The 24974-nt window shown below is 36.0% G+C and overlaps 4 protein-coding genes across 5 annotated transcripts; 2 read left to right on the forward strand and 2 right to left on the reverse strand.

Moving 5' to 3' along the window:
• Positions 1 to 4: 4 nt before the first annotated feature.
• On the reverse strand, positions 5 to 1770 carry LOC120331320 (UTP--glucose-1-phosphate uridylyltransferase-like). The gene has a single exon (XM_078113333.1). It carries the CDS (start codon positions 1746 to 1748, stop codon positions 948 to 950), a length of 801 nt encoding a protein of 266 aa, XP_077969459.1. The 5' UTR covers positions 1749 to 1770; the 3' UTR covers positions 5 to 947.
• A 7-nt stretch (positions 1771 to 1777) lies between these two features.
• LOC120330695 (rab GTPase-activating protein 1-like) lies at positions 1778 to 7903 on the reverse strand. Its single transcript, XM_039397585.2, has one exon. It carries the CDS (start codon positions 7780 to 7782, stop codon positions 4582 to 4584), a length of 3201 nt encoding a protein of 1066 aa, XP_039253519.2. The 5' UTR covers positions 7783 to 7903; the 3' UTR covers positions 1778 to 4581.
• Positions 7904 to 9562: 1659 nt separating this feature from the next.
• LOC120340010 (uncharacterized) lies at positions 9563 to 10249 on the forward strand. Its single transcript, XM_039408262.2, has one exon. The coding sequence runs from the start codon at positions 9563 to 9565 to the stop codon at positions 10247 to 10249; it is 687 nt and encodes a 228-aa protein (XP_039264196.2).
• Positions 10250 to 15706: 5457 nt separating this feature from the next.
• LOC120330696 (zinc transporter ZIP11-like) lies at positions 15707 to 24866 on the forward strand. Of its 2 annotated transcripts, XM_039397586.2 has the most exons (9): positions 15707 to 15904; positions 16220 to 16258; positions 16486 to 16653; positions 22164 to 22263; positions 22389 to 22409; positions 23535 to 23690; positions 24047 to 24215; positions 24291 to 24449; positions 24698 to 24866. In XM_039397586.2, exons 1-9 carry the CDS (start codon positions 15797 to 15799, stop codon positions 24774 to 24776), a joined length of 999 nt encoding a protein of 332 aa, XP_039253520.2. In that variant the 5' UTR covers positions 15707 to 15796; the 3' UTR covers positions 24777 to 24866. The 2 variants fall into 2 exon arrangements, with proteins under 2 accessions (XP_039253520.2, XP_039253521.2); XM_039397587.2 differs by lacking the exon at positions 22389 to 22409 and having other exon boundaries at positions 15709 to 15904.
• Positions 24867 to 24974: the final 108 nt, after the last annotated feature.

Raw genomic sequence — 24974 nt, forward strand, 5'->3', positions numbered from 1 at the left:
CAGACTATAGAATACATGAATATTAAAATAAATTTTGATTACAATATATAAATATTTGATGCAAAATTCAACAAAAATATTTTGGCATAAGGTACAATGTACAAATAATAAGTCATCATTATTGATTACAAACACATCCAATTGTGAGATTTCATTTACAAACAACGAAACAAGTATGTTCTATATTAATAATGAATTGTCACAAGGTTATTAAACACAGTTATTAGATATTTGCACCCAGAAATATATAAAGGAATTTCAAAAAATTATGTTGGGTAAAATTGTAAGCCCATATGGCTGTTGTGCAATTTGAAAGAATTGGCAGCAAGTGATATAAATAAATATACTTCAGATAAGGCTTTCAAAATCTGGATTATCATAAGTATCATGCAAAATTCTTAGTCATATTTTAATAAAAACGTCAGTCAAAGTAATAATTTTCCTGTGGTTGGAAATTTGGAATATTAGATTCATAATGGTATAAAGTCAAATCAATTGAAGAGTTCTTAATTAACGTCTATAAAATAGGTCAGGAATACATCAAAGTCTACACTCTACATTATCAAAATTTGGTTTCAACAGTTGATCAGAGTTGATTGAGTAGAACTCAATCTGGAAGACAATGTAAAAAAATGTTTCCACTTTGATTCAAAATCAACTGTTTTTTCAACTCTGAGACAGGAATCGATTGCACATCTCCTATGACTCCAGAGCCTTTATGTGAACGATTTGTGTATTGTAATAATTGATGCAAAACTTTACAGAAATGCAAGTTAATGTATCACACATAAATATAATATAGAAGCTAAATTTTGGCAGCAGTATGCATAAAAAGTCTATTGCAATTAACTTGATAATGATAACATTGCAAGTGAAATACACATGTGAATAGTGAGCTAGTTGAAAATTACCTAATACAGTGATTAATAATGAAACCTGATTTTACATTATTTACAAAAATAGTCATTGCATTCTTCATATGACTGCAAACCACCAACATCAAATCTACCAGATATCTGGTAACTGTGGATATTACAGTTTGCGATGAGGTATTTAATAAGATGGCCAGTTGCATCTTTCTCCTTCAATGGTGAATGTTTTCTCTCATCGAGAAACTGCTTAATGAAAGAACTACAATCAGAGGAAAGAAGATAGAAACATGGGCAAGCAAGTCTTGATTTTGTTTCACAAGGCTGTGGTTTCTCAATCAAACTTTTGACTTTTCCATTTTGGTCAACTTCCAAGATGCCATATTTTGTCGTTTCATCTTCTTTGCATGTGTATGTTGTAACCAAACCACAATTTTTGGTATTAGATTTTAAATCGTTAAATTTCGATACAAATTTCTTCATATCAAAATCATTATAAAATAAAGTATCACCACCAATGATTAATACATCATCATTCTCCAATTTAAATTCTTCAATAGCAAAGTTGATACTTGCAACGGCTCCCAACCTATCTTCATTACACGTTGTACCATCATTTAATACAGACAAGCAAGAATCATATTCCTTAACAAGTTTTTGAAATTGTGAATAAAAACGAGAATTTGTAGTCATATAAAAATGTTCAAATTCACCATTTTCTGCTAAAGAATCCATCCAATGAGCAATAAGTGGTCTGCCTCCGATAGGAAGCATAGCTTTAGCCACTCCAAGAAGATCTTTATGTTCCTTGCTGTTCAGTAAATCCCTTTCCAATCTAGTTCCATATCCAGCACATAAGAATATAACTTTAATTCCCATGCTCAATGTTTAGTTATATAATTTTTCAATCTAGAACGAAAGTGCAATAATTTGAAATGACAACAGAGTAAATAATGTTAAACAATAATATATCATATATCACAATTATGAAGATTCAATTTTACATGAAATATTGTAAAACACATAACAAATTTGTGACTTGATCTTAAGACATTGCAAATAAGTAAACATCAAGCCAGAAATCCCCTTTTACAATATGGTCCTTCTTATTCTGAATTGTTAGTTGGATGATGCAGCCATCATGCAGCCTCAAGTGGCATAAATCAGGATCTTATGGTCAATTATCAATAATATTAAATTACTGAAATTCTGAGTAACACATTCGTTTTGGAAAAGAGGACTTTAGGTCCCTGAGTTCTTTGGGCATTCTCATTTTTAATGTAATGGTGTACAACCTTTATACACCACCAATTCGTGAACACTAGATATATGACAGGCTTAACTGAAGCCAGAGAGAAAAGTTTCAAGCTTACAGACTGAATTACCTACATTAGCATCATTACAAATGAACTCAATAGCCCAAGTTAACACTTGTCTGGGTTCTCATTTCTTCTCTAATAATATTGTGTAACTAATTTAAAACAATGCTAGTCTTGATGCAGGCACAAATTCATTTATAAAGTGAAAAACAATAGCAAATGCTTCACTACCAATAATTTGAATAAAAAAAATATATTCTTGGTTTTTTACACTTGGGTGCTAATTATATAGCATATGTTTCATTTCACCATAGAAATAGGGTTTATAGTATCTTAACACAATATACCGTATTTGCTCGTTTAATAGCCCGGGCGCTTTTTTTTAAACATACTCACTAACCGGGCCTTCATTCAAACCGGCCCTTATTCAAGCAGGGGCGCTTGTTATTTTTAAAGTAAAATTACACACAAAAATACCGGTAGATAAGATCGATCGTTACAATAATTAATACCGTATATTGTCATTTCCAGTTCTCAAGTATGATTTAAACGAGAATAATGAAAATTTTGACTTTTTCTACGCACCGCAGGTACAAATCCGCAAAAAAAAAAAAAACTTTTACACCGGGCGGGTATTCAAGCACCGGCCCTTATTTATTTTCATGTCCTGTTCTCACGGGCGCCTATTCAAACGGGCCCTTAATCAAGACCGGGCGTTAAAACGAGCATTTACAGTAATTACCTACTTTAAATATGGGAGAGAAATATATATCAAGTTTTTATACATGATATAAGAAATACTTTCAAATCTCCACCATTTTTGAGTTCAAAAAAGAGACTGAATTACTTGGTAATTTGATAGAAAAAGTTGACTCTCCTAAAACAAAGATGAAATAGGAAATAGGATCAAGGCTTTTCAAACTGGGGATCCAAACCCCCCGTTGGGTCGTAAAGTGGCTCAATTAGGGTCGATGTAAAATCTTTTCGACAATAAACAAAACTACACTAAAACAAAATATCGATCAAATTTGGACCTAGTACCGGGACCCACCATCACCGAAATGGAGCTGAGATTCGATCTATTGTGCGACAATATACAAGCCCATCTGTGTTTTTTTTTTAATTTTCTGTTTTATTTTAGTTCTTGCGGGTCACCAAAAATTTGGCCGTGTCAAGTGGGTAGTGATGAAAAAAGTTTGAAAATCACTAAATTAGATAATGGACATAGTACAGAATAATTACATCCTTGAACAGAGTTTTGAGATTCATTGTATTACTATGAAAAAACAGATCTTGGGTAATTTTACAATATATTTGAACTTTATCAGCCATGTATACAACAACAGTGGAATAACAGTAGGGGAATATCAAGCAAAAAACAACAAGTTTATATAAAAGAAAATTACAATTGTAAATAAGATAGAATATTAATAGTAAATACACATTAAATAGTAAATACACAAATAGTAAAATTCCGCATGCCCACATAAAATGAATGAAAGCTACATAATAGGTTGAAATAATTTACCAATTTATAGTACACTAACTGGGGTGCAGCAGCATTTTCGTATAAAATGTCGTAAGATGCCAGAGCAGTCACAGTGGCTGATTAGGGCTTCTAGTTGATTCATTATAAAGTTCTACATATCCACTAACCTTTTACAAAAATATTCAATGGATATTTGGCTGTAAAGCAAAGTTTAGATTCAGAATAACACATGATGAAGCTGGCAATAGGACACTGAAGTGCGTAAAACTTTTCATTCCCTATTTGTAATAACCAATTAAAATCACTGTGACAAATTTCAGAAACATTAGCGATGCTTAAAAAAGCACATAAAAAAGCACCATAAAGCACACTGGTTTGACGCTCATTACAGTTAATGGTCGGACATTGTAAACTGTTATTATGAATCATGGCATGATTTCACCAGAAACTGGCATAACTCAATAGAAATAACCTACCGTAATATGAATTCTTACTTGATTTACTATTTTATCATAATGGTTAAAATGACACAAACCAAGGCAGTACAACCACATAAGAGTATATTATATGATAATCATGTTTCCCTAAATTATTAAGTTTAATAATATTGATAAATTTTTATGATATCTTCCATTGCAAAAAGAAATAAATATTGCAAGATATAGAAAAATAAAAACAAAAAGTGGACCACCGTTGACAATTGACAAAACATGAATGTTTGTACAACACCAGGCTTCAATTTGACAGGAAAAATAGAAATGTTTATTCATTGGCTACTAGTAATAAAGACCATTCATGTTCATATAGAGTTTTATGGCCTAGGCTATCTATTCTTTCAGACTCAAAGCTCCCAAAGATAATCATTATGAAATAAATTCACAATTCGACCATATTCACAGTAAATTCAAGGTGCCTTTTTATTAAATGTAGTGGGAAATTTTGAAGTAATTGTATTTGGAAATGAGGGACCATTGGTTGACGTTGGTGACAACGTAGGGCTTTGACCAGTTGAATCTTTATTTCTTGATGACGTCAATGTAGAAAAGGTCTTATGAAGCCAGGTGTTCTTAGATGACTGAAGATCTTTTAATGCACTAACAAGTTGGTGTTCCAGATCCTGAACTTTACATTCGGACTCTACTTTTGAAAGTTTAGTTTGAGCTAATTCTAACTCGAGGTTTCTAATTTGTTGCTTGAAAGCTTCTTTTTCATTCTCCGCAGCCTGTAATATATCATTTTCTAGTGGTTCTGGGTTTGTAGCATTTTCTATTCTCATTGATTTTGCTTTATCCAGTTCACGTTTGTGTTGATTTTGCATTTGTTCAATCCTTATACTAAGTTGCGAAGTAATGGTTTTATAATCATTTATGATTGTTGATTTTTTCGATATTTCAGTTTCTTGTCGTTCCATTTCACGTCGACACAATTCTTTTGCTTGTTTCGTTTCATTTAGAAGATGTTGATTCTCATCGGTAAGTTCTTTAACTCGTTCTCTTGATTTTCTTAGTTCATCGACAGATATTGTGAGATCATATTGCAGACTTTCAGCATGTTTCATTGTTTTCTGTAACTGTGTCTCTAGTGTGATCTTTGTTGTTATTAGCTCATCAGCTATTTCATCATTTTCACTTTCTAATCTCATATTTGCTTCCATTAATCGTCGATTGTCTCGTTCGATAATTGCATGTGCGTCACCTTGTATCAACTTTTCTTGCATGTTTTCATACTCTTTATTGTATTTTTTGAGTTTTTTGAAATTGACTTTTATTGTGGTTGTTGTTTGAACAAGCTGGGTCGTATTTTCATCTAATCTATATTTTTTTGGTAGTGAAACTCTGAAATATTTCAAAACGCCTTCGAAATCGTGAGTTAAAAGGTCTTGCCGACAGCATTTCAGCAAACTGAGAGCAACTTTGAAAATCACAATTTCCCCTTCACTTAGAAACAAGTCAATAATTCTATACACAGTACTCAATGGAAATTTTGCTGTGAACAAAGTCAAGAACCATTGGCTTGAATACATGTGAGCTTCAATTTGCAACTGTTTAAAATGATCATATAAATCAGGCATTAAATCTTCAATTGCTCTTTCAAGTTGATAGAATTTCACATGAAGTGTTTCAAAACCATTTTTGAATAGCTCTCTCATTTTGTAGTCATACATTATTTTACAAAGGACCCCAAATGCTTGTTCTTCAGGCATATGCAGCAATAACGCAGCAGCCAGGAATGATAATCCTTGACAATATCCAACTTCCGTGTCATATAACGAGTATGCTTTGCTTATTTTATAGAGCGAATCCTGTCCCAAGCCACCTGTTTCCTTGAAAAAATCATGGGCTGGGAAGGTGCGATGTATATCACGCTGAATAACAGCTTCTTGAGGCGAATCTTTTGAAATCAAAATGCGATAATTTTCTAACATAGTATCATTATCGTAGCAGCCAGCAAGAAGTTGCCAAACTTCCCCACGTAAAGCATTTGGAACTCCTTTTCTAACAAGTTGTTTTAAGCCAGTTGGTCTCTGCTTGAAATCCGCTCTCCATCGCTGTAGCACATCTCCCCAATCAGTTAATACATGCTCTGAGTAATCAGGCACAACCTCTCCTGATCCACTTAAAAGAGGTTCATCTGTGTCATCATCATCTTCTTCATCTCGGTGTGACGTTGAGCTAAGTGTTGGACTTCCAACATCAATATGACCCATTGAATAGCCTGGGGTTCCTGGTGTAGTCCCTTGTGCAAGACGTTGTAATCTTTTTGTCTTGGTCTCAAGACTTACAATCCCATATAATTGCTTTGACAATCTTTTATCTTGCACTTCTTTCAAACGCAAATAAAATGTTTCTTGTAAAACTTTTTTGCCATAATACCAAAATTTGTCATTTTGTGGAAAGACACGAGCCTTAGTTTCTAATAAAAATCGCAATGGCTCTTGAATTTCCTGCACAACTAAGTCCACAGCAACACTAATGAAAACTCTGGTGCCTTTCTGAGTCTCCTCATTTAAAAGAGAAAAATGTGAATGGGTCGGATCCCAAGATCCGCTGATAATATGAGAAGCGATAACTGCTCCACTTTCTGAATTTCCAGATCCAGTTTTCATTGATTCCATATCAAGTAAATGCATATCACTGTGACGAACATTTCGACCTGGTGCGATCAACAACCCGAAACATCGTTCAATGGTTAGTTCAACATTTGATGTTTGAGTTACAGACATTACAACGAGTTTATCAACATTTTTTCGAAGTTTAAAACATGACGAAGCTTTATCCCAAGGAACATTGGCATAACCTCCTTTTAAATCATTTTCTCGAATTTCTAATGTAACATTAAAACAAAACACAGAATCATCAAAATCCATGGATGGATCATCAACACTGGACATAGAATGGGACTGAGGAAACACTTCCGATGGTTTCTTACTGTCCAAAGACTCGGTTGAATTTTTAGGAATGCTACGAAATGCAAGCTCAAAACTATACAGAACTTTTTTCACTGCATCAGGCAATTCACATCGAAATACGTGACATTGAAATATTCCCGATTTTTTGTGAGCTTCTGTGAAAGCAAAACAGTCTCTTTCTGGCTCTGAATCCAGACCACGAACACAAAATAATATTTTATAAATCTCAAAATGGGCAATTTCTCCAGAGCCAGTGGGATCCAAAAGTCTCACAATACCATTAGCAACATTAGGAACAGATAAAACAACATCAATAAGCTTACTTGGTGATTTGTCGCCATGACCAGTCTCATTTTCTGGTGACATCTGCTGATTTCGTAAAATTTTGATTGTACGCAAGGCTTCAGCTTCACTGCGCGGAGCATTGACTGAAGCGCATCCCAGATAATTAATTCCATGAAACAGTATACAATCTTCATCGAGGTAGGACTCTTTTTCAGAACGCTCTTGCTCTTGTTCAATCTCATGGGTATCAGTATGCCTGTGTGAATTTTCGGGGGTGTCTTCCTTTGATAATGGCTGATCTTCCTGATTTATTTCCGTTCTTAAAAGCAAATTTTTCGGCCGAACTTGACCTTTATCTTGATCCTGTTGTTCTTCCAAAACATCGTTAGATGTATCAGTAGCGTTTTCCATAACGATTCCTTTTTAATATCATGTCAAACTACCGGTAACGTTGGGCGACAAAGGCAGCGAAAACGGAACGACGAGATCGCAATTCGCAATCACTGAGGTAACTTGTAGAATCACATCGCAGAATATCGATTTCTGGTGGTGGGAGTCTAGTTTAGGTTTAAATTTAGTCAGGTATAAGATTTTTAGATAAATATCTGTGACAATCGGTCGATTATGCTTTTTGTTTTATATCAACGCGTAGCCTACAAGATAAATTATAGTTATGATTTTCAATATTTTTTATCAGATAATTACATGACCAAAGCATAGAACCTTGGGTGTCGCTGCTAGATAACCAGCTTTGGTTCCCCGCGCTTCCCTTCTCCATTAAAATTTGAATTTAACATTATTTCTTTGAACTTTGCATGTTATTTTCTTACTGGATAGAAAAAATAAACTTGACTATGAACACCTACACTAAAATGCATTGAACATAACTGTTTTTAAATAAAGAATGTTTCTTTCTCCTTGTCTCCGTAAAAATTAGGAAGGAACTAATTAGGAATAGCCCACCCAGGCCATGTGAGTATATGTTGAATCTTTTTTGATGTTTTGATTGCCATTTGCCAGTTTTGAGATAAATTTCATAAATTAAATAAATACCGTAATGATTAGCTTGCCTTCGAACGAGTTTCTGATTGGTAACGTCAATTAAAAAACGAGTTAGAAAGGACCTGTGACCAGACAGAGAGAGAGAGAGAGAATTTTTATTGTTTCGTCAAACCAGAAAACACATACAATATATATGTATATTGGGTGGTAACGATATGGGTGGGTGGTAACGATACGACCAGTAACAGTCATCTGAGTCGGTTACCAACCAAAGCAAGCACACGAATAAATAAATTAATAACACAGGTTCTGTAATATTACACTCTCAGGATATACATATGGAAAAAAAAAACTATATATACTATGTAAAAAAAATGATATCTGATTAGAGATGAGAAAAATTTCTAATCGGGATTAGAAAGTTATTCAAATAAATTTTAAATAGAGAAGAGCAAAAAATAAGAATTCCATACCAAATTTAATATTATTTATTATATTAATTTACACTTTCAATCTGTTCCGAATCTTCTTTTGGTAAAACACATGGTAAAATATAAGGAATAAGATCACAGGGAAATTGAAAGTTCTATGAGTGACAATAATGTGTTGTGTGAAGAAAACCATAGATTGAGATATGAATTATAGGCATAATAGTAATACAACTTTATATTTTCAATTCATTAGGGCGAAGCAAAAAACCAGGATGCATATGGAACTTCTGCGAGATTAACACATTACTACGCAGAACAGGTATTAAGATGGGTGTAGTGTTCATGGTCCGATGGTCATGAATTGCATGATTGATTTAGTCCTGCGCGATATAAATGCGCAAGGATACATGCCAAGGGGAGCAGAAGGACATTGACGGCGTGGCTGGTGCTGGTTCTATTGTATGGTGTTATTCGCTGTTTATTAAGTTGTATCAGTTACTTTTGTGCATACTGAATTGTAGCAGTAAAAGCCTCTTATTGTGTGTGCAAATATCGTGTGTTGCCTTGGGGAAAGCTTAGCAAGATAGATAACATTGAAGATAGAGGCGGGACACTACAACTGGCGACGAGGATATTGGAAGATATCGAATTACAATTGGCGAAGACCTGCTGGACTTGGACGATAAAGGAAATCGTTGGTAACTTTTTTGATTGAAACAGATCTATTCTATATAGCAGGAATATAGCCATCCAAGATCATGCAGAATAACATTGGAACGATGCAACCACTTGATTCCGATGGAGACCCGCACGGTATTTCCCAACGGTGGCAACGTTGGAGACGTTCATTTAAATTATATTTGACGGCCAAGGGAACGACGGAAGATAGCTCCAAGAAAGCTTTGCTTTTGTTCACCGCTGGTGTAAAGGTACAAGATATTTTTTATACTTTAGCGGGACTCGATGAAGAGAAAACATTTACCGAAACTTTAAATTTACTTGATGAATATTTTACTCCGAAATCCAATATTCCTTTTGAAAGACATTTATTCAGGCAAATTAAACAGGCCAGTGATGAAACGGTCGATCAGTTTGTTTGTAGGTTACGTCAAAGAGCAACAACATGTGGCTTCGATGATAAAGAAGATGATCACATACGGGACCAAGTGATTGATAATTGTCGGTCCAATTCCATGCGACGAAGATTTCTCGAAAAGGAAAATCTCGAATTAAGTGATTTGCTAAAAATTGCAAGGGCAATGGAAGCTGTTGATCATCAGGCAAAAGCAATTGAAGCTGACGCAGAATCGCACCAGGTGAATTTAGTAAATAATCCAAGCCGTTATACATCTGTTACAGGAAAGGAAAGTGAAAGAGACTCTTGTGGCCGAATCGGACATTTTTCCAGAGATAAGATGTGCCCAGCAAGAGGTAAACGATGCTAAAAATGCGGAAGAATGGGACATTTCAAAGTTCGATGTGGTAAATTTCGAGGTAAACCTGCACGGCAACAAGGACATAATGAGCGATGCCGAAACCAACCGAGAATAAATAAAAACGGTAAGCGGTTGAATGATACGAATTGTGTTGATTGTTCGAATGACGAAAATAGTGAGTTTACATTCACCGTGAGAGATCACAATTCCTACCATGATGGAATAATTACTTTAAATGTGGGAGGAGTTAATTTGTCGAATGTAATAATTGATTCGGGTGCTTGCCGAAATTTCATGGGAAGCAATACTTGGGAATGGCTGAAGAGTGAGAGAATTGTGTGTAATTCGAGAAAATGCTCGATACCATCACTCTACGCTTATGGAAGTACTAAACCACTTCAGGTTTTAGGTACGTTTACTGCTAATGTTTTCGTTTTGAATAATGAAAGTAAATGTCGGACTGATTTTGTTGTTGTCAAAGGTAATTGTCAAACTTTGTTAGGAAAAGAAGCTGCAACAAAACTTAATGTATTAAGAGTGGGGCCCGTGAATGCAGTGAGTTCCAAAACTATTGATACTTCAAATTCTGATATATTTTCCAAGTATGGAAAATTGTTTGAAGGAATTGGCCTTTTAAAAGATTACAAATTGACTTTGAATATTGACAAAACTGTTAAACCAATTGCTCAACCTCTGCGCCGTATACCATATGCGTTGCGAGACAAAGTAGATGCAAAAATAGATGAAATGCTGAAAGCAGACATAATCGAAAAAGCGCCTGAAGGTCCAAGTACCCGGATTTCGCCTTTAACTGTAGATCATAAAAAGGATGGAGATATTAGAATTTGTGTTGACATGCGCCGAGCTAACCAAGCCATACTCCGTGAAAGGCAACCTATACCGACTGTTGAAGACTTACTCCACGACTTGAGCGGACGTGCCGTATTTTCGAAGTTAGATCTGAAATGGGGGTTTCATCAAATATTGCTTGATGAGAAATGCCGATATATCACAACGTTCGTAACTAATAATGGAATTTTTAGATACAAAAGACTAATGTTTGGTTTATCATCTGCACCAGAAAAGTATCAGCAAATAATCAGAGACGTTGTGAGGAACTGTCGGGGTGTCGCAAACATAGCGGACGATATCATTATCCATGGGCGGAATGTGAAGGAACATGATGAAAGATTATTTGATGTTCTTGATAAGTTGGACAAAGCCGGTCTAACGCTGAATGGTATGAAATGTCAATTTCGACTTCCTGTGATCAAGTTATTTGGTCATAAGCTCACAAGTCAAGGTATTGATCCTTGTGAGGAAAAGGTGGCGGCAGTAAGAAATGCACGACGACCAAAAGATACCAGAGAAGTGAAATCTTTTATGGGTCTTGTTCAATATTGTGCAAAGTTTATACCAAACCTTTCTTCGATTGCAGCGCCTTTACGTGCATTGACTCAGAAAAATTCTAAATTTGATTGGGATAAGCAATGTTAAAATTCATTCGAAAGATTGAAACGTTCATTAACTAATGCAAACACATTAGCTTATTTCAGATCTGACTGCAGGACAAGAATAATTGCAGATGCTTCACCGACAGGACTAGGATCCGCTTTAACCCAATTGCAAGACGGAATTTGGAGAGTAATTTCGTATGCTTCGAGGACAATGTCAGACGTAGAAAGACGATATAGCCAGACGGAAAAAGAAGCATTAGCTCTAGTGTGGGCATGTGAGAGATTTAACTTGTATATTTTTGGCAGGAAATTTGAACTTGAAACCGATCACAAACCTTTGGAATGCATATACTCTAAAACTTCAAAGCCCTCAGCAAGGATTGAACGATGGGTATTGCGATTGCAAGCGTATGACTTCAAGGTAATATACCGACCGGGTAAGAATAATATTGCTGATGTATTATCTCGTCTTAATGCGCCTGACCAGCGTGATACAACAGCGGAATATGATTTCTTCAAACGAATGGTTGTACAAAGTAGTTGCCCGATTGCTTTGACGCCACATGAAATTGAGCAGGCATCTGCTAAAGACCCTGAATTGCAAATTGTGAGAGATTGCATTAAATCACAGAATTGGTCAAAGTGTGGTAATTCATTTTTGCATGTGAAGAATGAACTTTGTATTTATGGTCAATTAATTTTACGTGGTACGAGAATTGTAATTCCACAGATACTCAGAAAACGTGTTCTAGAGCTTGCACATGAAGGACACCAAGGAATTGTGAAGACGAAAAATCGACTTCGAAGTAAAGTGTGGTGGCCAAACATTGATCGTGATGCTGAACGAAAATGTAAAGTATGTCATGGATGTCAGGTAACAAGTTCGTATAGTCCGCCCGAACCAATGACGCGAACACGACCACCCAGTGGACCTTGGATAGATTGTTGTGCCGATGTTTTAGGACCTTTGCCTTCTGGTGATAACATACTGGTAATTGTAGATTACTACAGTCGTTTTTATGAAATTGTAATTGTGCGGTCGACAACAAGTAAGAAAATAATTGAAGCGTTGAGCACCATATTTTCACGTTACGGAATTCCACTTACGTTAAGAACTGACAATGCACCACAGCTTGTATCTAATGAATTCAAATCATTTTTAGACGAACATGGAGTTCAACATAAATCTACTACTCCATTGTGGCCACAAGCGAACGGCGAGGTGGAGAGACAAAACCGAAGTTTAATGAAAGCCATACGAATAGCCCAAGTAGAAGGTAAAGATTGGAAATCGGAATTAAACAAATTTCTGCTTGCATACAGGTCTACACCGCATACAACGACAGGAGTATCGCCATATTATTTGATGTTTGGTCGAAAGATGAGAACAAAGCTTCCAGAAATCAGACCAAAATACAACATAATCGGCGAAGAACACAGAGACAGAGACTGGAGAAACAAGCTACAAGGGAAATTTTACTCAGATTACAACAGAAGATCAATTTTACAAGATGTTGAGGTCGGAGATTCGGTGCTCGTTAAGCAAGAGAAAGTTGACAAGATGTCGACAAACTTCAATAAATATCCGTGTGAAATTGTCAAGAAGGAAGGAGGGGAAGTCACAGTCAGAGATGAAAAGGGAAAAGAATTTCGTCGCAATTCAACATTTGTAAAGAAATACGAAGAAGACACCCAAAATAAAATTGACAATAATGCCAAAGAGTCGCGAATTGCTCCAGACGCGACCAGGCCAAGTTTGGAGGAACCAATTACTCAGCCTTATGAGCGTCCAAGGCGAACGAAAACTGCCTTCCAGATTTAAAGACTTTGTAATGAAATAAGTCTACCATCTACTCGTAACAAAAGGAGGGATGTAGTGTTCATGGTCCGATGGTCATGAATTGCATGATTGATTTAGTCCTGCGATATAAATGCGCAAGGATACATGCCAAGGGGAGCAGAAGGACATTGACGGCGTGGCTGGTGCTGGTTCTATTGTATGGTGTTATTCGCTGTTTATTAAGTTGTATCAGTTACTTTTGTGCATACTGAATTGTAGCAGTAAAAGCCTCTTATTGTGTGTGCAAATATCGTGTGTTGCCTTGGGGAAAGCTTAGCAAGATAGATAACATTGAAGATAGAGGCGGGACACTACAATGGGAAATAATCAGATTGGCATTGCAACCCTTCACAAATAATTTAGAAATAGACAAATATGACTGAGTTGAAGGAGATATGTGATATTAAATAAATTTTGACAAGGCTGGGTCAAATTAAATCACGATAGCCCAAAATATATTTCGTCTTGTAGTAATTTATTGCTTACACGAGGTTTAAACTATTAGAGATTCTGAACAATCAGCAAATTTGTCTATATCACTATTGCACATTAATTAATTTGCAGTACATTAAGTACGTACATTAATTGATTTGCAGTACGTTTGCGCGGAAGTCAAACAAAATTTGTATTTTTAAAAACTATACCCACCAGTTTACATGCTCTAACTCTCTGAAACACTTCGAAATTTTTGTGAAAATATTTAAAGGAAGAATTCTTGAAGGGTCAAGGGTCGGGGAAACGTTCATCGCCAAGCATGCATGAGTTGTTATGACGTCATGTCTCAACAAAAATCTACGTATTCGGAATTCGGATTCGCTGTGGGTAGCCGAAGTTCTCAAGTCGGCGAGCTGTCAAATGAGTTATTTTTTTTTTCATTGTATTTCTATTGCAACGTGTACGGTATTAGTTGTGGTTTGCATTTCCGCTGCTGTAGGTACGTGTCGGTTTCGTCGAGTTACACAACACGTTTTCCGGCGATTGGTTGGCAGAACTTCACATTATAACTGCCTGGTATACGGTACAGTCAGAGAAGTACCGGTACCGGTACGGTATACAAGCTTGTGTTGTTGTGTACCGGTACGACATGTTACCGCTGCATTACGGTACTGGTATTACAGTATTAGGATACGGTATTCAGCCTATGTCATAAAGCCAAGTGTTCTATATTATTTCCCAAAAGTTTTTGCAATTAGGCTCAATGCTGCAATGCAGGGATAAGATAGATAGATAGTTTATTTCGAAAACTCCATAACAAACCTAAATTTAAAATGGAGAATTCTGGAGGGCAAGCAAAACCTACAAGAAAGTTTAAAACATGAGGTATCTCATGTGCCTGCCCACCAGCACGCACACAAAAACACAAGCCCAATTAAATGAGGCTTGGGCCAAACTTAAAAAACAAAATACACGATAGTAATAAACTTTCGGGCTGTTGTACTCTCTTTCAACAATTACGTTGATAATGACCAATACCTACAACCTCATGCAAAGATAATGTGGGGAGTGGAATGTAATAAATTTGCGACGATAGTCATACTCATGAAGCCAGGAAAGCTTTAAGAAAAACCAAGCCATGAAAAACTACACTGATTGCTAGATTGGGCATTGCGGAAAAGGTGATAAGTGGTTTAATATACAAACAAACGCAAAACCATGGCGGCAAATTCGGTGTGCGGACACTCGTAAAAGCAATTATTAGGAAAAACACTAATCACACGTGAGCAGGTATGTAGCCTAATTGATACATTGACGTGGCCAACATTGTTAAAACAGTACCGGTATACACACAGAGAGAACAAATCAAAAATATGCCACTAAATGAATGTTTAAAAATGTTACACTGTAAGTTACACTGCAAACTATTTACACATATATAGTTGAATACTCAGTATTTCATCTTTCGATTCTGTTATGATGTCCGTATGTTGCCTTTATGCTGCCATGTAATTTCATATTTCGGCCTTTACTTGTTGATATTCCTTAAGTGCTGGTTCATTGTTGTCAATCTAATCTTTCTGCGCCGTTCAAAAATGCGACCGCAGCCGACGACTGCCAAACACAAACTTTAAATCCAATCTTTTATCCATAAACTTCTTTAATTCCGGTGGATGGGCCTTGATCATGTTGATATCACGAGATACAAATCTAATAGTCTAATAGTAATAAATATGTAAATCCTATCCTACATCCAGACATCACAGCGCTAACTTACATCTGGACACTTTTTACCAGTGAGCTTATATTTAGCATAGTCAAACAATGATTTCATCTTATGGACCTGTCCAGCAAGCTCTACTCGGAACTTTGTTTACATGGGGATTGACTGCAGCTGGTGCTAGTCTTGTATTTGTATTCAAATCTGGAAAAGTAAGTTTAAAGATTTTTTTTTCAATATTCTGAATCATAAGCTGTAGAGTACGGTAGACTACCGGTACTATTTGTTTTCTGTTTACTCCATTCAGGTCCAGAAATTCAACTGGAAAACTAATCTAAGGCACAAGTCCTGATGCGATATGATGTTTGCTGCCCATAATAATACTTGTAGTTCAGTAGTTGGTACCATTATCTTCATAAATTATAATGACAAAAGTTTTCATCTATGTCTATGGGAAGCAATTCAGAATTGATTGCCTGAAAAGATCTTTTTAATTTTTATACTAACTGAATCTATTCTATTTTTAGCGGAAAGTTTTAGATGGAAGCCTTGGATTTGCTGCTGGGGTAAGGTTTTAAATTATTGTTGTTTGCAGAAGAAAACTTATTTTTACAATATATTCAAAATTAATTTTAGTCTAATTCTACCTCTTACACAATGACTGAATGAGGTTGGGTGCAACTCCCAAAACTCGGGTGTTACAACTCAATTTCACCCCCATAAATAGCTTTCATCTTTTTATTATCTGATTTTTGTAATGCTCACAGATATTTTGACTTTTATTCTTTATCAGGTAATGATTGCGGCATCATACTGGTCATTACTTGCTCCTGCAATTGAAATGGCAGTATTATCTGGTAATTATGGAAAAGAAGGCGAATATGCTTTTATCCCTGTGGCGGTTGGATTTGCTGCTGGTGCACTATTTGTCTATGCTGCGGATATTTTAATGCCTTTCTTGGTAAGTATTAACATGTTTTAGATTATTAAGCTTACTGAAAGTGTAGCTGAACAATTTCTTTAAAATTAGGGAATGCTGAGTGAAGATATCAATAAAAAATTTAAAAGGTTCTGCGATTGATGCATCATGTTGAATGTGAGGAATAATTATGTGCTAAAGCAGTGGTTTCCAAAGTGGGGTCCGCGAAGCACTTTCGGAGGGCCTGCGACAGAAACATGTTATATAGCTTGATAACACAAAAATTCAGTGCTTAAATTTGCAAATACACATTTGACGCCCTTTGCTGCTTCGCAATCACTGCTGGAGACACTGATTCATCACTTACTGTTTCGATTGTGCTGCCCCATTGTGTTGTCACAGAGCTGTGTGACTGTAATATCACGAAGAGAGTTCAATTGCTGCCTATACAAGTTAACTAACTGCAGAGGTGTAGCTGACACTGCCTTTTTGTATGTTTGTTGGTATAGGAGGCAGTTTATGAAGTTATGCTTGTTTACAACGAAACAAGTGCACCATCATATACTTTTGTTCGTTTTAATGTTTTTCACCATACCGCGCATTGATTTTTTAATGTATTGTTTTAGTGCACAAGGCCGGGAATCAGTGTTAACTCTAAGCAAATTATGAGTGCGAAAGTGCTTCGCAGTCGAAAAAAAAAGTGCGAAAGTGCTTTTGCCGATTTTAACAAGTTAGGTGCCCTTAGCCTTTCATATAACCCATTTAAAACGGCATAGATACTCGAAAAAGCACTCCTCCGGTTAATATTATGAATTAAAGAGAAGCCTTTCCGTTAACTGAGTTCCCTTTAAGCGAATTCATGTTTAATTAAAACAAGCAAATTCATCGGCAACGAAAGGACATCTGCTAACACCTGCCGCGGAAAAAACTTTCATGCAATGTATCACGGTGTCAGTTGCTTACTCGCGTGAACAGCAAAGGCCTTCACATTTGTTACTCCTTCCATCTAACAGACACGAGGCAGGCTGGAAACCATATTAGTTACAGGGTAGATCCTTTGTACAAATCCCGTGCACAATAATCCCCCCCCAAATATAAATATCAATCAATATCAAGGGTTAGGTGCGCTGGAAATTCAACTTTTCGATTTATCCCTAAACCCAATCTGATAATTATTAATTTGTGATTTTGAACCACTTTGAAAGTCGCCACCCGCTGTTTTGAAAGATAGGTTAACCTATGTTCCCTCCGAAATATTACGCAGGATACTTCCCTGTTTTAGGAGATAGGTTGACCTACTTTCCTTTCAAACTTTTTTCTCCGAAATATTACACAAGATCACTTTGAAAATCCTCCCGTTTCGTGAGCTAGCGTGACCTAATTTCTCATTTACATTTATATTATACTATTTCAGAGCTTACCCAAAGACAAGTAATTTTTAAATGTCGACATGCCTTGGTTTGGGTGCGAGTTAGTTTAAATCGGGCAGAAAACATCATATATTGGCAAAATGTTTAGTAATGCCATGTACTTTCAGCATTCATAAATAACACTCTTTGTAATGCTGCTGACCTAGTATCAAATATTCGCATCACAACGCCACTTGCGAGATTTCCATATATTTCAATTAGTAATTACACTAATAGGAACGATGACACCAAAGAGTTTTCTTTTGCGGAGGTACACTAAATATAACGAGGGTGATTCTTGAAAAAAACGTGAATATAAAAAATAAGAATGATATGATAGTGGATCCCAAATAATTTTGAGAGTGTCTCTAAATACCAATCCATTTGATAAATAATTTTTATTCGACCACATGAACGCTGATATCCTGAAAATTAATGTTGAAAGAGAAGTACGCATTCTCAGATATCGGACATCCAGTCGCGATATTCAATCGTTCATATGCACCAATCTCACATTAATAGTAATTGCTACCCAAGTTTGTAAAGTTTAGAAACCAACAAACAGAAAATAACTTATCCTAAAACACAATTGAAATTCAGTCGGCAATAAATTCGTCGCCAAGACGATGCCATACAAAAAAGATTTGGTCGCGAGAGTTACGTTAGCTGACTGCAAAACGACGTTGTTTTTTGAGCAGAATGTAAAAAAAATTATAATTAATAAACGGGAGTTACGACGCCCTTAACACATTGTGTGTATTAAACCTGTTGGAGTATTTGGACAATTTCGAATTTAAAATAAATGAAAACCCGACTTATAATAAAGACGCAAAAGTAATATGAACATTTATTGAAAAAGTTATTATTTAAGAAAGACAACATGATCGTACAATTCCGCCAAAACCTCGATGTTCGCAAGTGAGATGATAAACAAATACTTCCCTGTATTCGATCAATTAACTTTAACGTATCGTTGTTCTGCCAACAAACAGCCGGGTGCAAAATATTTCCGTCCTGTGATATGCTCACAAATATTCTCGATATTAATATCATACCATCGCGTATGTTCTTTCTATTAGCTCTTTAGTGATCCCTTCCATCCTTGGCCAAGTCATGTTTCGAATATGTGAACATTTTATTCGACAATACATGGCCGGCGGGATGTTAAAATTGTAAACAAGAGAGAGGTAGAATCAATCGCGAATTTCGTTATAACGGCTCGTTTACGAATTGTTGCGCCTGTTATCGTCGAAAATGTTTACATTTGTTGTATTTTGAGGCATTTAAGAGGTAATAATTAGGGCATGACATCATCAAAATTGTCAAGTAAGATCTTGAAATTGCAAATTCCGTAAATAAAATTGTGAATTACTCGGTAACGAATTCAGCTTTAATGACCGTGGGGGTAATGTTTTGTTGAAAATTATTATTAATGTGAGAGCGCCAAAAACATACAGTCCATGCCGATGCGGCCGCAATTGGTGTGGCGAGTTTATTAATAGTGTAAAATAAATTAAACGAATATCAATTATAACCAAGCCTGTCAGCGTGTTTATTTTCTGTGGGCAGGAATCGTAAAATACCATCTTGAGACAAATTCACTTCTATTATAAAATCTTAATTTTCAGTTATTATCGTTATACAAATAACGTGTGGCAACTTTTTAATTTATCGTCGATCAAAAAACCGCCCCACACTCGTCCAAACGTGTGTCGAGCTTGAACGACAGGAACAGATTCATCGACGACTTTAATTAGGGAAAATATGTATTTTATTGGGAATGCAAAATAAATGTAACAAAACGAATTTTTTTGTGATATAACTTTGTATTTTCGGAAAGGGGTTGCCGTGAAAGGTAAAATTTGATCTAATTAATCGCAAAAATGTTTTATTTTAAATGTAACAAAACACATTTTGCGATATAACCTTGTATTTTCGAAAACGGGTGTCCTGAAAAGTAAAATATGATCTAAATTAATCGCAAAAATGTTTTATTTCAAATGTAACAAAACACATTTTTCGAGATACAACTGTATTTTCGGATACCGGGTGTCATGAAGAGTAAAATATGATCTGAATTAACCGTAAATAATGTTACATTCCAAATGTAACAAAACGCATTTTTTGCGATATAACTTTGTATTTTCGATAACGGGCGTAATGAAAATTATTAATCTAATGTGTGATCTATTGTCTAACTAACGTCTGGAACACATCATTTTTGGGGAGAACTCTAGCCCGCGAAACGTCATTTAATTTAAAATAGAGAATGTTTCACGCATTCCAAAACGGAAAATCACCAGTAAGTGGACAGGGATTCAACCCTCCGGATTCAGTATTCTATATCCCCCGTGTCAGAACTTTCTGAAGAATGGAACAAAGAACCCGTCAAACCGCCGCGGAAAAGGGGAGTATTTTTTGCACTAATAATTAGGGCCTGACATTATCAAAATCGTCAAGAAACTGGTGAATTTGCAAATTCCATAAATAAAATTGTGAATTGCTCGGTAACATTTTAGCTATAATTATCGTCGGGGTATTGTTTTGTTGAAAACACGTTGAAACTTGAGGGAATTAGTTACGATTAGCGCCTGACCTCTATTAGGCACTCGAGCACTCGAAAAAAAAGCACTTGAGCCCAATCTTTTTAGCATTTAGTCGCATACGTAAAATATCCTGTAAAAGAAGTGCTGTTCATTAACGTCATCTCGTCTTATGACCACGCAGAAATGCCTTTATTGCCGAATTATTCAATCACTATTTTAAATCAACATTCAGGATTGGCGCAATTTCAGATTTGCGAAGTTTATCACCATAGAAATACATGAGAAAGTTAATTATCGTCTAAATAAATATCTGCATCACGGTATCGACAATAATATTAAAATTGGGACGGTAAATTTACAAATTTGATGGGTAATATTAAAGCCAACGCAATTTGGGTCCTCAATGTCTTCAACAGATGTTGCCGATGTGAACGAACGATAAAACCCGGAATATAAAACTTCGATGTCCGCCGACCCGCAAGAATTCATATTTGTAATAAAGAGAGGGCGGGAATATAGATTACCAAAACCTGTATATCGCCGCCAAAACGATCGGTGACAAGAACAATTAGCGATTACAACGGAATTAACCAGTAAAAAGGCTTTGTTGCCGATTTTTTAATGTTTCCACCACGTTTATTCGGTACTCGTTAAAAATATTGGATTCAAAAAAATATTGAATTTTGCCCACCCGTCCTCGCATATCAATGAGAAATAGTTGTGTAAATAATTCCGGAAAATGCCACGTGCTTTCAACTTTGTGATTACAATAAAATGGCACTTAATGGTATTTTGTGAATTTGGTGATTTTGCAAATCTGTGACATGCTGCTAAAAGTTTGGTCTGATTTGAAAATCGTGCACTTTGGTCACAATACATCCAAAGTGACTATAACACTTTACTAACACTCTTATAGTCATTTTGAATTCATCGATATCATTGATAGTCACATGACCACTCTCGTTCAAAGAAACGCACTGCGTAGTATTCCAACATCTGGTTTCAAAGGCGGAAGCGTTTTTTGCGGGAGAAGCGAAGCGGAATGGTGTGCTTGTATAATAATCATATTATAAAAAAAGAATTTTGCTGTTAATGCAAAAGCTTTATCTCCTATGTCTGCATCTCATAGGTTAGAATTCCAGTAAATATCGTTATGATATGCAGAATTGAGTTACAAAAGTACTAGTATGTTACTTATTTGTCAACTTAATACTCGAAAATATTTGTTAACTTTGAATTTTTATTCCATTCAAAATCGGAAAAAAGTGCTATTTCTCTTCAAAATCGGAAAAAAGTGCTATTTCGCAGTCCCTAAAAAAAGTTGAGAAAGTGCTTCGCAATTTTCGCAAAAAAGTGCGCTAATAGTGAACACTGCCGGGAATCATTAAAAAAATTGCGAGGGGGCATCATGGAATTTTTTTTTATTTGAGAAATACTGTGCTATTGGATTTCTAGAATTGTAGCCACGTTAGGGTGGTACTGTCGACCGAATGAGCGATCGTAGTTTGCCATATGATCAAGTTATTTATCATCATTCCTCTCTCTTGGGATAAATGTGAAAATCCTATCCTTGTTTATAACTGTATTATAATAACAGGGCAATCCAATGGCTTCAATAGCTGAAAATCCAAAAATAGAAGATCTTCCGATGTCTTATGTTGAAGTAGAATCTAATGGTACTGACAATATGGAAAAGGGTAAATTCATATTACTTGTTATTTGGCTCATCAGAATTACTACAGAAAATATAAAATTGGTTTCTGGTACATTTCAACACTGTGGTATTCTAAATATATTATATAATGAAATATTTAATTCACAGAACCGAAAGATAACAAACAGGGTAGATATATGATAAGTTATATACGAATAATGGTAAATATCTGTTGAGGTGGTGCTATAGTACTGATCGTGTGGTATTGCATTAATTTATATGCTGATTCCAAGTGAAAATGGCTTACAAATATCTGGAGTTAGTTCAGATTTTATTGCATGAGATATGTTTTGCATCAGCATGCTGTTTGCGTAAATTCAAAAATTGGTGATATTGAAAGGGTATGGGGTATGACCAAATGAATTTATTTCATTCAATGCTTCTGTAAATCTATATTACAATTTGTTTGGTGTATGTACGGGGTGCATGCCGCACGTTCGTTTTTTAGGCCAGTATGGTCTTGTGCATACATCCCGTCTTCAGTAATGATAATTCTATCTACGCTTTTGTTAACATACATACATGTTAGGCTTAGCTGGCTTCCTGGATGATTCAAATAAATCACAACTCAAAAGCAACAATTCATACATAGGAAGCTACTCTGTCGGAAGCAATGTAATATTACTGCTTTGGTGTAGAGCAGGGGTTCCCAAACCGCGGCCCGCGGGCCAACTCCGGCCCGCGTAACGATTTAAAACGGCCCGCCGAGCTTGAGTGAAATAATGAAACAGATTTTGTATTTATTTTTTTACAATCTTGAAACCGCCAATTGTTCATAGTTTAAGATCGTGTTCATGGTAACAATTCGATTATGTATGTACCGGTATTAGGATTACATAGGGCAGTAATTTAGTTATCAGCCATATAAGAAAGGTTAGAGATGCTAAATAATAAACTAGACTCTGAAAATAGACGTTACTCCGATAAATGGCATCGGTATTTCTGTATTGAAAGGAATCAAACTTTAGCGATTTGTCCACTTTGCCAGCGAATTATTCCAGTTCTGAAACAATACAGCATAAAGCGCCATAATGAGACAAACAAACATGTTTCAAAAAATGTCAATTGTGAATCCACTGAACCCCATCTAAACCGTCACACATTTTCGGGGCACTATACACTCTTCCGGCCTGCGGTCAATAAAGTTTGGGAACCCCTGGTGTAGAGCTACTGGTACTCCTCAATTGGCAAACATGAGCAGAAAGAGGCTCAAGCCCGACACCTTTAATCATACAAGATTACTATTGCTTGCAGGTACAACTCTGACACAAAGAAAAAAATCTGAAGAGAACCATACAAGCAATGTTTCGAAAGAAACCTCAATGTATGATACTGTGGAAACACAGAAACAAGTTTCATGGAAAAGAATATTATTGTTAATAATAGCGATAACTGTGCACAATATTCCAGGTAATAGTTGTATGTTTTATCCCCCATCGCTGCCATGTAGATTAAGAACAGTAGCATAGCCGAGAAGTCCTGTCCACATGCTCAGCAATATATAAAGTTACCAACAACTGAATTGACCGAAGGTCCCCACACGGCATTGGATTGTAAGATTCATTCTAAAGTTATTATGTTGATTGAGCTATCAAAGAATATTCGGTTAATCAATTGGCTCACCCACGCAATAATAGTTCTGGCTGCATTCTTGGCTTGTGACGGCAGCTGACAGACGAAGAACTTGCTTAATGAGCCACAAGCTGAACATGTTTGTATCTGAAACTATTGAAAAAAACATTTACCAGTTCCTAATGTATTTCCAGAGGGACTTGCTGTGGGTGTAGGATTTGGTGCCATTGGAAAATCTGCCTCTGCAACATTTGAGAATGCCAGGAATCTTGCTATAGGAATAGGTATTCAAAATTTTCCTGAAGGACTTGCAGTCAGCTTGCCTTTACGCGGTGCTGGCATGAGTGTTTGGAAAAGTTTTTGGTGAGTTTGTGTACATTCATTGCGTTCTGATGTAGGATCGCATTTGGTGGGCAAAAATCATTTTTATATTTCCAGGTATGGTCAATTAAGCGGAATGGTGGAACCAATAGCAGGAGTTCTTGGTGCTTATGCCGTAGTTGTAGCAGAACCTCTATTACCCTATGCACTAGCTTTTGCTGCGGGAGCGATGATATACGTCGTAAATGATGATATTATACCTGAAGCACAAACAGGGTAACTTTAGTACAACTTTGTGATTAAGTATCATAAATAGTGGCTAGTTTTGGGTTTTGTCTGGTTATGCATTCAGACCATTTCTATAGTGGGCGAAGTATAAAAGTGTCTTGAGACTACCAAGGGCAGTAATGTATTATAATCACATACTCCATGCTATATTACTAAACCCAATCGTTCCAGTCTAGCTAATTGACAGGGCACAACTGGTCCCACACTTTCCTTACATATGTATAATTTTGTTACAGTGGAAATGGGAAGCTTGCATCTTGGACATCAATTGTAGGTTTCATTGTGATGATGTCACTAGATGTTGGGCTTGGATGATGGGTCTGTCCATGGTCAAGAAGCTCAAGTCTATCCATTTTAGTGCAATTTGTCACTAGGTCATTTTGTTAGTGCAATATTCTTTTTAGATTAATTATGCTGGTCATAGAAATGTCGCGGACCTACCTAGGTGGTTATCATGTAGAAGTCTTACGAAGCAAAAAAACAACTTAAATCATTTGTAGCTACAACTTCATA

This window comes from Styela clava, chromosome 6, assembly GCF_964204865.1.
Source record: "Styela clava chromosome 6, kaStyClav1.hap1.2, whole genome shotgun sequence".
Classification (NCBI taxonomy): domain Eukaryota; kingdom Metazoa; phylum Chordata; class Ascidiacea; order Stolidobranchia; family Styelidae; genus Styela; species Styela clava.